This window comes from Ziziphus jujuba, chromosome 1 (assembly GCF_031755915.1).
Source record: "Ziziphus jujuba cultivar Dongzao chromosome 1, ASM3175591v1".
Lineage (NCBI taxonomy): Eukaryota > Viridiplantae > Streptophyta > Magnoliopsida > Rosales > Rhamnaceae > Ziziphus > Ziziphus jujuba.
In genome coordinates, this window is record NC_083379.1 from 17376690 (window position 1) to 17393619 (window position 16930).

A 16930-nucleotide genomic window follows, 5' to 3' on the forward strand; every position below is an offset into this window, starting at 1 on the left:
CAAAAAAGTCTTTGGTTTCACTTCATTTGTACATGTTAATGAAGGCAAGTTACATCAAAGATCAATGAAGCGTATCTTCTTAGGGAATCTGATGCGAATCTGCCCGAGCCCGCACAACCGACAACCCGTTAGGGTGCTGACCCGATACGGATGAAGACCAGGCCGATCACAAGGACTCAAGTTAAGAGGTTTAGGGACAAGCTTGATGCCTTTATCCAAGGGATAATTCATTCTCAATAGGGCTTGTTCATATCCGAAGATCCAAGACCTGTTTTGGGCATACAAGTGGTGGAAGCCGATACGGACCCGGATAGCAGTTTTGGTGCATTTATGGATGCTAGGCAGCGGGAAATGGGTTAAACTCTTCTTGAATTCAATTGATATCACTAAGAAGTCATGGGAATGGTCAAGACCAGAGCTTTGCTGGTCATTTAAGTGGTATGCACATGAGAGAGAAAATGGCCGAGTTTTACTGTATTTTGCTAAGTTGGCTTTTTCTCTTTCCTCCAAGCAAGGACAATGTGTGGGACTTCATGATCAGCCTATTTGGCATCCTAAAAAACATATGGAAGCTGATTTGGAGCCTAAATTTGTCAAAGATTGGTCAAAGTCAACTTAGTTAAAAAGATAGTATTTTAGTTTCCTAATTTGATTTCTACTTTTTGTTTTAGGAAATTATCTTTACTTTTAAATTTTATTTATTTATTTACTGGACAAATAAGTTTAGGAAAGTTATTATTTTCATTGTAAATTAATTAATTTCTAATTCAAAATAAAGGAATTAATTAATCAAAATTAGATTAGGAAAGGATAGAGAAAATTCGGTCACTTTAGGAAACATCAAGCATGGACGGTTTTCCTTTTAGCTTTTAAGGTTTTATTTGTTTCCTTTTAGCCTAATAAAAGGGCTTGTTTTGAGGAAGAACACACCATTAATAATGCTCAGAATTTATTTTGTGAGATTAAATTTCTCTTTATTCTTTTGAACACCTAAAACACCATTAGTGAGTGAATGTTTTAGTTTGACTTACCAATAGGAAATCCATCACCTATTGTGGCATCTTCGATATACCAAGGTTTCTAATCACAGGTTGGTTAGGGGTTAAGGTTACCATTAGAAATTAGATCTGGGCTAATATAATACGGGTTTAGGCATAGGTTGTCATAGGTTTGTATCAGTATCCATATGGTGTCAAAGGATATATAATATGGAATCTAGTTATTAAGAAGTATGTGATTAGTAAGGATATGATATTTAAAGAGTTTGAAATTCATGGTTCGGTAAAGGATGAAAAGATTCTATAGGGAAGTGAGACTAGCAAGGAGGCATATGACTTTGAAATTGAACTACATGACTATCTAAGTGAACATATGACTTGAAATGAGCATCTAGATACAAAGAGAATTCCATAGATAACTATGAAAGGATCATGTAGATGATGCTGATGAAGATGAAAATCTTAAAAGTTGTAGTTGACTAGAAATAAGCCACAAAGGAAAGTTATAGCACTTGTTTGATATGTTTATGTAGATTGTGTTGCATTAGCTGTAGAAATTGTAGAATATATTCAATCTAACGAACCTAAAACTTAAGAAGAAGCTTTAAAATCAAAGGATTCAAAGATATGGAAGGCAGCCATAGATGATGAGACTTATTATTTGTTCAAGAGTCAATCTTGGAAGTTGATTGAAAACCCAAAAGGAGCAAGAGTAGTTGCTTTAAGTGGTGTTTCAAGAAGAAAGAAGTTGTACCCGGAGTTGAGCCACCATGGGTTTAAGCAAGACTGGTTGTTAGGAGCTTGCTGTACTTATAGAGAAGGTGTTTATTAAAAAGAACTATTTATGGTTTAAGGTATTCTTCTAAGTAGTGGTATAAGAGATTTGGTAATTTCATATTTACAATTGGATCCGAGATAAGCAAGTTTGCTAATTTTGTTTACCTCAAGAAATTATTGGATGGTAAATTTATAGATCTTCTGCTTTATGTTGATGATATGTTAATGGTTTGTAAACATAGATTTGATGTTGAAAAGTTAAAGAAGTCGATGGGTTTAGAATTTAAAATGAAAGACCTTGGAGAAACCAAGAAGATATATATTGACAAGTTCTCGAAGAAATTCAACATGGGAGCTGGTTAATACCAAGTCATTACCATAGGTTGCTACATCAAAAGCTTCAATCATTAACACAAGAAAGTAGGACCATGAAGGATTATTATAAAAAGATGGAGATGCTTAATGATGAGGTTAAGTATGAATGAGGACCGTGAGGCAACCATGGCAAGGTTTTTGGGTGGTTTGAATCGTGAGGTAACCAACCAAGTGGAGTTATAATAATATGTAGAATTGGAGGAGATGCTTCATGTGGCCATCAAGATTGAAAACCAATTCAAGAGGAGGGGTACAAGCTCACGGTCTGGTGGTGTTTCTAATAGCGGGAGGTCTAATTCAAGTGTTTGGAGAAGCAATCCTAACTCTGGAGCAAGGATAAAACCGAAGCAAGGAGATGAGAGCACTAATCGGCCAAGGAGAGATGCTAGGCCCAAACCTACTCAAGCACATAAATCTGAAGGTAAATCCGATCCTAAACCTTCAAGAACTTGAGATATTGTGTGTTTCTAATGTCAAAGGCGAGGACATATTGCCAACCAGTGTCCAAACTGAAGAATCATGGTGTTAAAGGACAATGGCAAGTTAGAATCCACTAGTGATAAAGCTAAAATTGAGTCCAAGCTTGAAGAGGAAGAAATTGAAGATAAAACCGAGACTTTCAAAGCTTCAAATGTCGAATTGAGCTTGTGGCAAGGAAGGTGTTGACTGTATACAAGGATGAAGACCAAGTTCAAAGAGAGAACATCTTCCACACCCGATGTGAAATTCAAGATAACACTCATAGTATCATAATTGATAGTGGAAGTTGTGCTAATGTAATTAGTAATGTGGTAGTTTAGAAATTAGTGTTAACAACCATTAAACATCCCGAACCATATAGATTACAGTGGCTTAATGACAGTGGAGAGATGAAAGTGAAGAAACAAACCAAGGTAAATTTCAACATTGATAAATATGTGGATGTTATTTTGTGTGATGTTATTCCCATGCATGCTGACCATATATTATTGGGGAGACCATGGCAATTTGATAAAGATACTATACATTATAGTCGAGAAAATACTATTGTTTTTAGAGTGAAAGGTAAAAAGATCAAGCTAGAGCCATTAACTCCAAAGGAGGTATTTAGAGACCAATTACAAATGCAACAAAGGAGGGAGGCCGAATGGCTACAGGACAAAGCAAGCATGGCACCCACGGCTTCATCATTTGTGAAGGAAGGTAAGACCGACTCATCCATCCAAGTATTCTAAACCTGAAATTGAGGGGAAAAAGAGAGTGGCAGCTGAGAGGGAGAAACAAAGTGAAAAAGCCAAGAGTGTGAAGAAAGGTGAGGTGGCCGAGAGTGGGAAAGAAAAAGAGAGGAAAAAAAAGAAAAAGAAAATTTTTTTATCTTACTTTAGGTGAGGTTAAAAAGGAAATTTTGAGTAGTAAACCATTGCTGGTCATGATTCATAAAGATGTTTATCTAAATGATCAAGCTAAACTTGAAGAACTTGAATTGCAAGTTCTATTTCTTTTCTTTTACAGGAATTTAATTATGTCTTTCCGGAAGAAATTCTTAATGGTTTACCACCTATTCGAGGGATTGAACATCAAATTGATTTTATGCCGGGAGCTACAATTCCTAATAGGCCTGCATAAAAGAGTAATCCCGAGGAAAAAAAGGAGTTACAAAGGCAGGTAAATGAGTTGCTTGATAAAGATTATATTCGTGAGAGCATGAGTCCAAGTGATATCCTTATTTTGTTTGTACCTAAGAAAAATGGATCTTGGAGAATGTGTGTTGATTGTAGGGCTATTAATAATATAACTATTAAATATAGGCATCAAATTCCTAGGTTAGATGATATGCTCGATAAATTATATGGTGCTTGCATGTTTACTAAAATTGATCTTAGGAATGAGTATCATCAAATTAGGATGAAAGAGGGTGACAAATGGAAAACCACTTTTAAAACTAAATATGGGTTGTATGATTAGTTAGTCATGCATTTTGATCTAACTAGTGCACCTAGCACTTTTATAAGATTGATAAACCATGTTATGCATCCATTTATTGGAAAATTTATGGTTGTTTATTTTGATGATATTCTTGTATATAGTAGAAACTTAAATGATTATGTAGGACACCTTAAGTTAGTTTTAGAAGTACTTAGGAAAGAAAGATTATTTGCTAAAATTAAAAGGTATGATTTTTGCCGAAATGAGCTTGTAATTCTAGGATTTGTTGTGATAGTGTTTGACCCAGGAGATTTGATTTGGTTACACTTAAGAAAGAAGAGGTTTCTAAAACAATGATAATCAAAGCTTATGCCTCGTGGGGATGGACATTTTCAAGTCTTAGAGAGAATCAATGAAATGCTTATAAACTTGACTTGCTAGTTGAGTATAATGTGAGTGCTACATTTAATGTTGCTGATTTATTTCCATTTCCTGCAGGTGATGACTTTGATTTGTGGACAAATCATTTTCAAGAGGAGGAAAATGATGAGAATCTGCCCGTATCTGTACAATCTACTACCAGCTGGGGTGTTGATCCTTTATAAATGAAGATGGGACCAATCACTAGGGCACAAACTAGGAAATTCAAAGACAATCTAGTTAGCTTCATCCAAAGAGTGATTCAAACTCAAAAGGACATGACAATATCCAAATATCCAAAGCCCATCTTGTGTATCCAAGTCCTGAAGGCGGAAATGGACCTGACAAGCTGTTTTGGTACATTTTTGGATCCCGAACAGTAAGGAATGGATTCAATGCTTTATGAGCTCAACTGATATAACCAAGAGGCCATGGAATCATGTCAAGGCAGAAGCAAAAGCATTTAAATTCCACTTGTGCACATGCCCCCTCTTGTTGGCCGAAAATGCTCATTTTGGTGCTAACTTTGACTTCTTTTGTTGTTTAAGCAAGTTTGACTTATTCCAACAAGGGACAACATATGAGAATCATTATTAATCCTATTTGACATCCTACATGGCATATGGTTGCTGATTTGGAGCCTAAACTAGCTGGATATTGGATAAAGACAGCTTGATTGTCAACTAATCAACTAGTTTCTTAATTTGAGTTTGACTTTTTGTTTTAGGACACTATCTTTTATTTTGGTTTTTATTTATTTATTTGCTGGACAAATTAATTTAGAAAATTTGATATTTTATTATTTCAATTGTAAATTAATTCATTCTTAATTCAAAATAAATTAATTAATTAACTCAAAATAAATTAGGAAATGATTAAAATTCAGCCAACACCATTGTTTTCTTATCACTAGGGCCGATTTTCACCTAGTGTTTGAGGGTTTTGTTTTGTGAACCTTAGCCTATTTAAAGGCTTATTTTCTTAATAAAAATTCTGTACATTATTCATACAGAAAAATATTTGTGAGAAAGAATTCTCTTGTTCTCTTTAAACACCTAAAACACTTAATAGAAATCAAGTGTTTTAGTTTGATTTATCAATAAGACATCCATCACCTATTGTGGCGTCTTCATCTTATACTAAAGTTTATAATCACAAGTTGATTAGGAGTTAAAATTTCCATTAGAATCTAAACATAATTAGGATCTGGACTAATATAATACGAATTTAGGAGTAAGTCGACCTAAGTTCGTATCACTTCTTCCATGCAAATTTGCAAAAAGAAAAAAAAAACTTATTAATTACATGTTTTATTATTATTTTTTATTTTTTAAAATTGATGTTTTCCAAAAAAATTTGCTTTTAAATAAAATTCATTATGCCTTCAAATTAGACATTGACATTCACAATGTATATAACACGTCAGCTTGATATCTATTTTAAATTTTAGCATTGGTGTGTACAATTTTTATAAAACAATATTTCGTATTACTTGTATGATATATTGTTTTTTTACAAACCCATAACCATGTTTTATATGTCAACTTATTTGTGTGTGTATCTTTCTATTAAACTTCGTAATAGATACAAACTCTTTCATTATTTTTTTTATTTTTTTTTTTATCTTTTTGTTTGGGAAATTGAAAGTTCTTAATTAATGTTGTTTCTCTTAGCAATTACTTTTAACTATTCATTGCCAAATTTTGTGGGATACAAATTTTACTGTAACGATACAATATTTTATATATATATATATATTTAAAAAATTCATGTTACATATTATCTTTTTTTTTTAATTACATTATTGAATTTCATTTTAAATCTTCACTAAATACATGTTAAATTGGCACTCAAAAGCCTTTTTTTTTCTTTTTTTTTAAGTTGGTAGTTAATTGAAATATATATATATATATATATTTATTTATTTATAATATTTTTCTTTCTATAATAAATATCATCCCTTCCTTTAAAGGATGCACAAATTAATAAGTAACTAAAAAAATTTGATAATAGGTACTTAAAAATGACAATAACAATATTTGATTTACTAAAATATTTAATAAATTTGTTAACCAAATGGCATGATAAATGATGTGGCAATAGTTGATTTATTTTTTAATTTATTTTTTATTTAAACTTATTATATGAATATATCAACCAACAATATCTCAACCCCGTATCATTTGATAAATAAATTTAATAAATATTTTATTACCTATAAATAATTTTAATTTTTTAGTCTAAAGTTTTTTTTTTTTTTATCATTACAACAATTTACACTTTAAAAAAGAGTGGGTGATGGCATGCCAGTCTCACCATTTTGTTTTTTTTTTTGGTCTAAAGTTAAAAATAATTATTCAAAAAGCAATATTAATTAAGAGATGCATAATAAAGAAAGGAAGAGCGACTCCACCGGTAAGGGAAAAAAAAAAAAAAAAGTTTGGTATTTTTCCTTTATATCATTGTCTTAAATTATGGATGGAGCACATGTCACCCTTTGAAAAGATGACATACGGAAACGTCTGTCTTTGAATGGAAGAAATATTGTCTTTGTAGAAGTAAGAAATTATTCAATAGCTTGAGTTGCCGGTAGTATAACTAAGATCCCAGAATTTTTGTTTTTTAGCAAGGGGAAAAAAAAAAAAAAAGAAAAGAAAAGAAAAATCAAAATAAAACAAAAAAAAGGGGTCCCATGAGAAAAGTATGCTACGTTAGAGTTTATTTGACACCGAACCATACCCACTGAAATTATAATGGCCATGACCCAGATCGTGTAAAATGGTCTCCACATCCATTGACTCTTAGAATTTTCAAATTGATCTCTACGGTAATTGGCCGAAACTCAATTGAATTCCAGTATCATGTTCTCACTAGGTGTGGACCTTCTCCACCTGTGGGCCCCATTCAACAAACGTTACGCATAAGTAAATGACCACTAGCTACACGAAACCTAATCGCTTTTATTACCTTATGGCGTCAAGTCAAGCAAACAAACCCTTTCAACCAGGGCAACAAACATATGATGTCCATCTTTACTAATCACTTCCTGCTCATCGTTTTCATCATCATCATATTCATGTCTCCGAACCACAAAACTGAGTCACTCATAGATTCTAACCTTTTCTCCGTATAGCCTCTGAATACCAAAATGCTTTACTTCAACATGTCCTTCACCTTTCTGTTCCTCTGTTTTCTTATTTGGGTGGGGACTAAAAGTGAAGCTGCACCTACTTACCTCTATCACAACTGCACAAACACAACAACTTTCACACCCAACAGCGTCTACCAAACAAATTTCAATCACCTCCTCTCTTTCCTTTCCTCCAACTCCACCCGTGAATTCTACAACGCAACCGCGGGCCAAAATCCCTCTACCTCCGTCCATGGGCTCTTCCTTTGCCGTGGAGACGTCAACGCCACCGCCTGTCGAGACTGCGTCGCCACCGCTACCAAAGATGCTTTGCAAAAGTGTCCGATGGAGAAAGAGAACATAATATGGTACGATGAGTGCCAATTGCGCTACTCCAACCGCTCTTTTTTCGGCACCGTGGACGTATTGCCTAGAATTGCTCTTATCAATACCGCAAACATCACCGACCCAGTTCGGTTTAATGGAGTCCTTAACACCACCATGAAGGCGGCTTCTGCTGAGGCCGCAAATGGTGGGCAGAAAAAATTTGCGACTAAAGATGCATATGTTAGTGGGTTTCAAAGGGTGTACTGCCTGGTGCAGTGCACGCCGGACCTGTCGGCTGCAGATTGCAGTAGATGCCTTACAAATGCCACCGAACGCCTTCACAGATTCAGCGACAGGCAAGGTGCTAGAGTTCTGTTTCCCAGTTGCAATGTTAGATACGAACTTTATCCGTTTTACAACCAGTCTGTATCGCCCTCTCCATCTCCCTCTCCATCTCCATCTCCATCTACTCAGCCTACTCCTTCATCGCCCAAAGGTATAGATCCTCCACCACATTCTGTCTTAAATATTTTATTGTTTAATATGCAGTGCTAAAACCAAATATAATTAATTATTATTATTACTTTTTAAATCCACTACTTTCGCAAATCATGACCTCCGTACATACCAATGGGACTGCCGAGAGGTGATGTATCAACTATCGTTCCCTTTAAGTAGTTGGTAGACGGTCATTGAAAGCACTGTCCAAGCAACCAAAAATAATGTACTAGTATTTGCACTAAAAATAATAACAACAACAATAATAATAATAATAATAATAATAATAATGTACAAAAGAATTCAATCCAAGATAATAATATATTATGGAGTAATTTTAGCAAATATATGTATATATATTATGGAATAAACTGTCCATTCTTTAATTTGTCAGTGTTTTGTGTCGTTAATTGGACGCCCTCCCCTCTAAATTTGCCCTTCAAAAACATCTAATGAGGACTTTTCAAAAAGAAATAATGAGACACGTTTCACATGCCTACAAAATTTAAAATATCGTCTTCCCTATGTGGACACCTTTTTTTTTAATTTTTTTCTTCTTTTTATTATTATTATTATTATTTTTTTCTGTGTTGTGCTTCCATTCTATGTGATCACTTAATTAAAGGTCTCAGGTATCTTCACGAGGAAACCCCCAAAATATCTAAATTAACCATGGTATTCGTAAGAGTAAATATAACATTTGTATTGTACATAATTAAGCTATGTACTTCGATTAACTTACTAGGATTACTTTTCAGGGGGGGAAAAAAAAGGCGTACAAGTAATCTAGGATTAATTACACCTTCAAACACAACAACGTTCCATTCTTGTAAGTAGAAATCTGAGGTTTGGTTAGTGGTCACAAGTCCTTGATGTTTGGTCGGGCTATATTAAATGTCAACAGCATTTCGTAAAATTTGCTTCTACTGCATATGTATTATAGAAAGCAATTCAAAAGAACACAATAAAGGCGCAATTGGATTTTAGAATACGTTTTTCAAAAGGCAGTAAAAGATAGAGCAGAAAAGAGATTCTTATTCATATTAATATCTTGTTTCTTGCTGCTTGCTGCTTCCAACTTCCAAAGAGATTCTTAATCATATTAATATCTTGTTTCTTGCTGCTTGCTGCTTCCAACTTCCAACTTATGCAAGTGTGAATTTCCTAATAGTCTTCTTGAATTTATTCTTTTCCTTTCCTATATTAACTTTCTTTACTTGTTTTATACTAATGACCAAGAGATTTTAATCCAAGGTATGCAGACTGATTAACACAATTGGTTTTGCAGGAAAAAGTAAAATCTCAACGGGAACAATTGTGGCTATTGCTGTACCAATTGCAGTTTCTGTTCTACTTTTCATCTTGGGCTACTATTTGATAGTTAGGGGCGCAAAAAAGAAGCGCAATGCTGGAAAGCCGGAAAATGGTAATGAATAATAATTAATTTGGCATCAGCTTAAAATGATATCTTATTTAATTGTGTTTAGTGTTTTAAGCTCACTCGGTTTGGTTGTATCAGAGAATGATATTACAACTGCAGACTCCTTGCAATTTGACTTCCCAACGATTGAAGCTGCCACAAGCAAGTTCTCTGTTGATAACAAGTTAGGTGAAGGAGGATTTGGAGAGGTTTACAAGGTATGCAATTAGGTTCATGAGTATGAATAATCATCAGAAGCTTGTGCTTTCAAAAGCCAAGAAATATAGCAGATCCTTCTAACGACTGGTTGAAGTGCATTTTCAGGGTACACTTCCTAATGGACAAGAAATAGCTGTGAAGAGGCTCTCAAAAGGTTCTGTTCAAGGTGCCGAAGAATTCAAGAATGAAGTTGTAGTGGTAGCCAAGCTTCAGCACAGAAATCTTGCAAGATTGTTAGGATTTGTTTTGGAAGGAGAAGAGAAGTTGCTTGTTTATGAATTTGTGCCAAACAAAAGCTTGGACCATTTTCTATACGGTATGTCCTCCTAAGCATGTGCCTTTAATCTAATGCCTCTAGGAGTGAATAATATGTATGTTCAAACTGAATGTTATTACTTTGGTATGTATCTGAACAATGCTCTTGTGTTGGGCATGAATATTTTCTGCTGAATGTGCAGACCCTGAGAAACAAAAGCAATTGGATTGGTCAAAACGTTACAAGCTAATAGGAGGAATTGCACGAGGAATTCTATATCTTCATGAAGATTCTCGGCTTAAGATTATACACCGAGATCTCAAACCAAGTAATATATTGTTAGATGCTGAAATGAACCCAAAAATTTCAGATTTTGGTATGGCAAGAATTTTCAGAGTTGATCAAACTCGAGGAGATACAAGTAGAATTGTTGGAACATAGTAAGTTCAACTAATCGTTGCACTAAAAATTACAAGTCATTGATATTTGTCTCCAGAACAGAATTATGAATACAAAAAGCTTCACCAACAATGTCTTATTGTGTATTTCTTGTATGCAGTGGTTATATGTCTCCAGAATATGCAATGCACGGACAGTTCTCTGTTAAGTCTGATGTGTATAGTTTTGGCGTCTTAATTTTGGAGATTATAAGTGGAAAAAGGAACAGTAGTTTCTATCAATCAGACCGTGCTGTGGACCTCTTGAGCTATGTAAGTTTGAACATTTAACATTTACTGAAATAATCTGTTTTCTTCCTGACCAAATCCAAAATATAGTTACAAGCTTGAGTATTAAACAAAGTGAGTGACAAATATTTGCAGGCTTGGAAACTTTGGAGGGAAGGAACACCCTTGGAGTTAACAGATCCAACATTTAGAGAATTTTATTCAGAAAATGAAGTTGCTAGATGTATCCATCTTGGTTTACTATGTGTTCAAGAAGATCCAGAAGATAGACCTACTATGGCATCCATTGTTATGATGCTTAATAGTTACTCTGTCACAATGCCAGAGCCTCAACAGCCAGCATTTTTCATCCCAACGGAGACGGACATGACAATGAAGGGGCTAGAGTTTGATCAGTCTGGAAGCAATGCTGTTCCATTGTCCGTCAATGATGTATCAATTACCGAGCTATACCCGCGATGATGAGAGTTTATGGAGTGTAATAATCCTAATTTATGTTTCCGTATACGTCGTCTAAGCGGTATTAATTCAAGGCTACCAAATAATTGTAGTTCAAGTTAGCTTTAAGAGGGATATTTAAATAGCGTGCCTTTTTGAGCTGTACTAATTATGCAAACTTGAACACCCAAAACGTAAGTACATGTGTATGTTATGCTGATCATGAGTGCCCTGAGAAATGAACCGGTAAGAGTTAATGCAAAAGTACTTCGCCTTCAAGCAATTTGTCGTGCCAGCGATTTTTGTTGAATAGGTCTTATCAATGTTAAATTGCTATGCTACCATTTTTATTTCTTATGTAATATGATTCAAGGGCTGATGAGGAAGAGTGGAGCTCGGTGGGGAGGGGAGGGGTAAATTGTACTAAATACCCTTAACTTTTTTTTTTTTTTTTTACAATTTAGAACTTTTAATTTTCTATTCAGCAATTTTAGCATCATTTTTAAATTTGTTGCCATTTCAATCGTATTTAATTTTTTATTACAAAATTTAACTGTCTTACATAATTAGTATTAAAGTGTATTAATTTGCAAACTATGAGATATTAAAGTATAATACTAAAACTTTTTTTTTTAATATTTTACATTTAGATATCCGTTATTTAAAAAAAAAAAAAATTTGGTGCATGTCACCTAATTAATATTAAATAATATTAAATTTCAAACTATAAAATACTCAAAATATAAAAGTTTAGAACTAGTTTTAAATTCTACAAGTTAATATTTTTTAATTTAAAATTCGATATAATTTAATATTATTTATATAAAATTAATATCTTATATATAAAAAATTGAAAAGACACAAATTACAACATATTGAAAAATTTAACATTTAAATTGCTGAGTCGGAAAATTAAAAGTTTATATTACAAAAGCTTGCAAGTCGGGGATATTAAAATATAATTGATTTTTTTAATTTAAATTTAAAAGAAGATACCATTTTGTAAACATTAAATATTTATTCTATTATGTCTTAAATTACCGTCAGTAATATATTTTTTATAGCCAACGTCCTTTTTATTTTTCATCTTCTTCACCTTCACCGTTTTAGAATTTCTTTAAACTGGAATAAAAAAAAATTCAAACACCCACTCAATTCGGACTCAGGGGACATGCCATCAGACCTAGGTAAACAGTGTCTGTCGAATATTGCCTAAAACCCATAACCTAGTGTCACGGACTTGTTTGTTTACCCTTCAAGCCGTGCGGCCTTAGTTGCTATTCCGACCCTTTGTTGCAACTAAGTAAGCCTTTTGCCCACTAAAAGAGAAAGCTAAGCAAAGAAAGCTAGAGCACAAAGAGAGTTTGGGAGAATGAAAGTATATTGCTTAGAGGAGAGCTTTACAAGTGAATGTGGGAATTCTTGGATTCTTGGATGTGTTACAAATGAGAGAGTCCAACCCTTTATATAGAGGGCTTGGCATGCATGAAGGTTCTAGATATGTACACATGTCACCTATCTAGTTAGGGTTCTAGATTGTTCTAGGGTTATGTACAAGATATTTACATGGAGTATTCTAGAGAGATTCCAATCTACATAAGTTTAGGTTGCTCTTGAATCTTCTAGAATCTTCCGGGTTCCTCTTGTATCTTCATGGAGAGTGTAGAGTCTTCTGGTTAAACCTCAAGGTTTTTACTCCTTTTGCATGGGACGTGACACTCTCCCCCACCTAAACTCGCGACGCCCTCGTCGCGCCTTCTTCCTTACCCACCGAATGTGATCTTTGAGTTGCCGTTGTGTATCTTCGTGCTCCCCAGTTACTTCACCATCCGGCAGGTCCTTCCCCTTCACCAAGTATTTGGTGTAGTTGGGCATGCCTCTATGTTGACCGACTCGATCCGCAGGTGTGGCTTCAACACTCTTGGCGGGTGAAGTCACTATCGTCGAGGGTGCCCCTTTTGACTTACCTTTCGCTAGGGCCTCCGTGCCCCCTTTCCTTACAATGGGAAGTGACTCTTCATAGCGTCGTGCCTTCCCGTCATGTACCTCGTTTTGTTGGGGTGATGGTTTGGCTAAGTTCCCTTCCTTAGCCTCTTCGTGCTTTCTCTTGTCGTCTCCACGACTTGAAGCCAATGCACGCAAGCTCCCTTGGTGCAACTCCTTTGGCACATGTTGTACCTTAGGAGATGTCTTGGCATGGTTTGAGGCATCCTCACTAGGCTTTTGGGCAGCAGCCAAGTTGATTTGCTCCTCCCTCTCAACTTGCAATGCTGACAAAACCTTGGCCTCCCGCTTGCTAGCTTGTTCCGTAGGCACCATGCACGTCATTCCCCCATCCATGATGCATAACTTGCTTGCAAATGGGAGTGGGAAAGCCTTTACTTGGTTGAAGAAGTCCATACCAAGGACAACCTTGTAGTCATCCATGGACACCACCGTTAGGTTCAATTGGTCCTCCCAATCCCCGATGGTGGTTTGCACACCTCTAGCAACTCCTTGGAGCGGCTTCGCATCGGAATTTACCGCCTTTACGAAGCCCCTTTCTTGGTTTGCTTTAATCCCCAGCCTTTGTGCCTCCTCCACCGACAGGAAGTTATGTGAGGCACCCGTGTCCACCAACGCCTTGGTGGGCACCCCATTGAGTTTTGCCTCCACGAACATTAGGCCACTCTTCTTTGTCTCCTTAGGAGCAACCTTGATAGCATTCAACAGCTGTAAGGAACCTATTTGTGTTTGCTCTTTAGTTTCCCTCTCTTCGAGCATGGCATTTAATGACTTCCTCTTTGGACAATCTCTTGCCCAATGGGGACCGTCACATAGGAAGCAGTTTCTCTTTGGCTTTAGTTCGGGCTTGGCTCCTTTCTTCCAATATTTGCTAGGTAATGGTGGCCTTCTTTGATGTTCCTTACTTGGGGAGTTTTATAGAACTTGTCTCCCCCACCTTTAGTATAATTATTCTCAGGCTTAGGGTTAGAAAACTCACCTCGCCTGTATTCAACAAGAGTTTCAGCTGTAGTGAGTGCAGTTGAGACGTCTTGTACACCCCTTCGTTGAAGCTCTTGACATGCCCATGGTTGTAATCCATCCATGAAGTTAAAAAGAAGATCCTCCTCACTCATGTTGGGAATTTGGAGCATTAACCCGGAGAATTGCTCCACATATTCACGGATGGATCGTTGGTGCTTCAACTCCTTCATGCGTTTCCTAGCTTCATTCGCCACATTCTCGGGATAGAATTGTTTCTTCAATTCACTCTTTAAATCTTCCCAAGAATTGATGGCGCATATGCCTTTCTTCATTTCTTCATGCTTTCTACGCCACCATACCGCAGCAAGATTAGTAAGATAGAGGGTAGCGGTGTTTACCTTTTGCTTCTCGTCTTGGAAATCCAATGCCTCGAAGTACCGTTCTATATGCCACATGTAGTTGTCCAACTCCTTTGCATCCCTTCTCCCACTAAACTCCTTGGGCTTAGGAGCATCTACCCTTGGAGTAGAGACTATTTGTTGTGTAGTGACGGTGCCACTAGTTGCAGCTCTCTTGCATAACGCCCAATCCTCACGAGTTTCCTCTAAACTCTTCTTAAACTCATCTAATTGAGCTTGCATAAGGGACAAGGTTTCAATTACCTTTGTTTGGAAAGCTTGGCTTTCATGACGCCATGCCTCGGTGTTGGCCTCGTTGGTGCTTTGCATGGTACCTCTAAGCTCCCCCACTTGGTCACCCACACGACCATCGAGCTCCTCCATGCCTTGCTCCACACAATCAAGCCGCTCCAACATATCGGCAACAGCCAACTCCACCTTGACCACCTTGGTCTCCATGGCGGTGAGAACGTCCTTCGACTTTGAACGCCCACGTCCCTTCCTTGCAGCTTCGGGGATGACCTCCCTTCCCCTTGCTTCTTCAATCACAACCTCTGATGAAGACATGTTGCTCTAGATGCTAGCTTTAACCTTGTCTCTGATACCACTTGTCACGGACTTGTTTGTTTACCCTTCAAGCCGTGCGGCCTTAGTTGCTATTCTGATCCTTTGTTGCAACTAAGTAAGCCTTTTGCCCACTAAAAGAGAAAGCTAAGCAAAGAAAGCTAGAGCACAAAGAGAGTTTGGGAGAATGAAAGTATATTGCTTAGAGGAGAGCTTTACAAGTGAATGTGGGAATTCTTGGATTCTTGGATGTGTTACAAATGAGAGAGTCCAACCCTTTATATAGAGGGCTTGGCATGCATGAAGGTTCTAGATATGTACACATGTCACCTATCTAGTTAGGGTTCTAGATTGTTCTAGGGTTATGTACAAGATATTTACATGGAGTATTCTAGAGAGATTCCAATCTACATAAGTCTAGGTTGCTCTTGAATCTTCTAGAATCTTCCGGGTTCCTCTTGTATCTTCATGGAGAGTGTAGAGTCTTCCGGTTAAACCTTAAGGTCTTTACTCCTTTTGCACGGGACGTGACACCAGGAACTCTACCACTAAAGCAAGAACACCTTCCATGCCCGTGCTTTGACTCCACCAACATGAAATTCTATTGCATTGCCACCACCGGTGCTGGCAGTGGTGGTGGTGGTACAACAATTGGAAGCTTGTGGCAATTTGAGAATGGTGGGCTTGTTGGAGATTACTGAATAGTGGTGATGGTGGGCTTGCTGTACAGAATTTTAGGATTTTTAATTAATTTTCTCATTCAAAAAAATTGAGAAAAAAGAAAAAAATCAATTTTAGATCACGTGAGTAGCATGCGATCTATTTTTGACAAAATCCGTTAAAAGTTTACAGATTTGATACTAAAAAGTATTATTTATAAATAAATAAAAAATGTTACAGTTTCCTAACTACTGAAAACTGGATGAAAATAGAAGATATCAAAGTATATTTTGGTATATATATATATATATATTTGTGCTCCTTGAACCAGGTTATTCTGTCAAAAATTTGGCAAGCGCTAAAATTTTTAAATTAAAATAGGAAAATCATTATATTGGGGAAAATTTATTTTTTGGTGGTTAAAATAAATAATAATAATAATAATAGATTAAATTAAGGAAAAATATTTTTGGTGGTTAAAATTAATAAAATTAATTTGGCTATTTTAAAATCCACACCAATCATTTTTTTCATTTGTCAAAGTTTTGTTGGAAGGATTTTCTAGAGATTAGTAGTTTAAAAATCACCGTATCACCAGATTTTTTTTTTTTTTTAAATTTTGCAAAGAGCAGTTTTGGTGCCAAATTTAACAAAAAAATGATATGGATAAAATATACAATATCTCTTTTGAAGAAGAAAAAAATCTTGTAAAATAAAATAATGGCATTGTGTAAATTGGAGATGCATTTATAATAGTCGTAGCAATTATGAAAATGTCGCAGCGAGCAGCAAATAAGTCGTCGAAAGCTGCTAACTCTTCAATTTTGCCAGTCTCCAAGAATTGATTGTGACGGGACGCTTAGACAAGCCACCAAGCCAGCCAGCAGTATAA

At 35.9% G+C, this 16930-nt stretch overlaps 1 protein-coding gene across 1 annotated transcript; it reads left to right on the forward strand.

Moving 5' to 3' along the window:
- Positions 1–7442: 7442 nt before the first annotated feature.
- On the forward strand, positions 7443–11732 carry LOC107420755 (cysteine-rich receptor-like protein kinase 10). The gene is made up of 7 exons (XM_016029796.4): positions 7443–8428; positions 9719–9856; positions 9950–10068; positions 10175–10385; positions 10528–10765; positions 10885–11035; positions 11147–11732. Exons 1-7 carry the CDS (start codon positions 7624–7626, stop codon positions 11471–11473), a joined length of 1989 nt encoding a protein of 662 aa, XP_015885282.3. The 5' UTR covers positions 7443–7623; the 3' UTR covers positions 11474–11732.
- The last annotated feature ends 5198 nt before the right edge of the window (positions 11733–16930 follow it).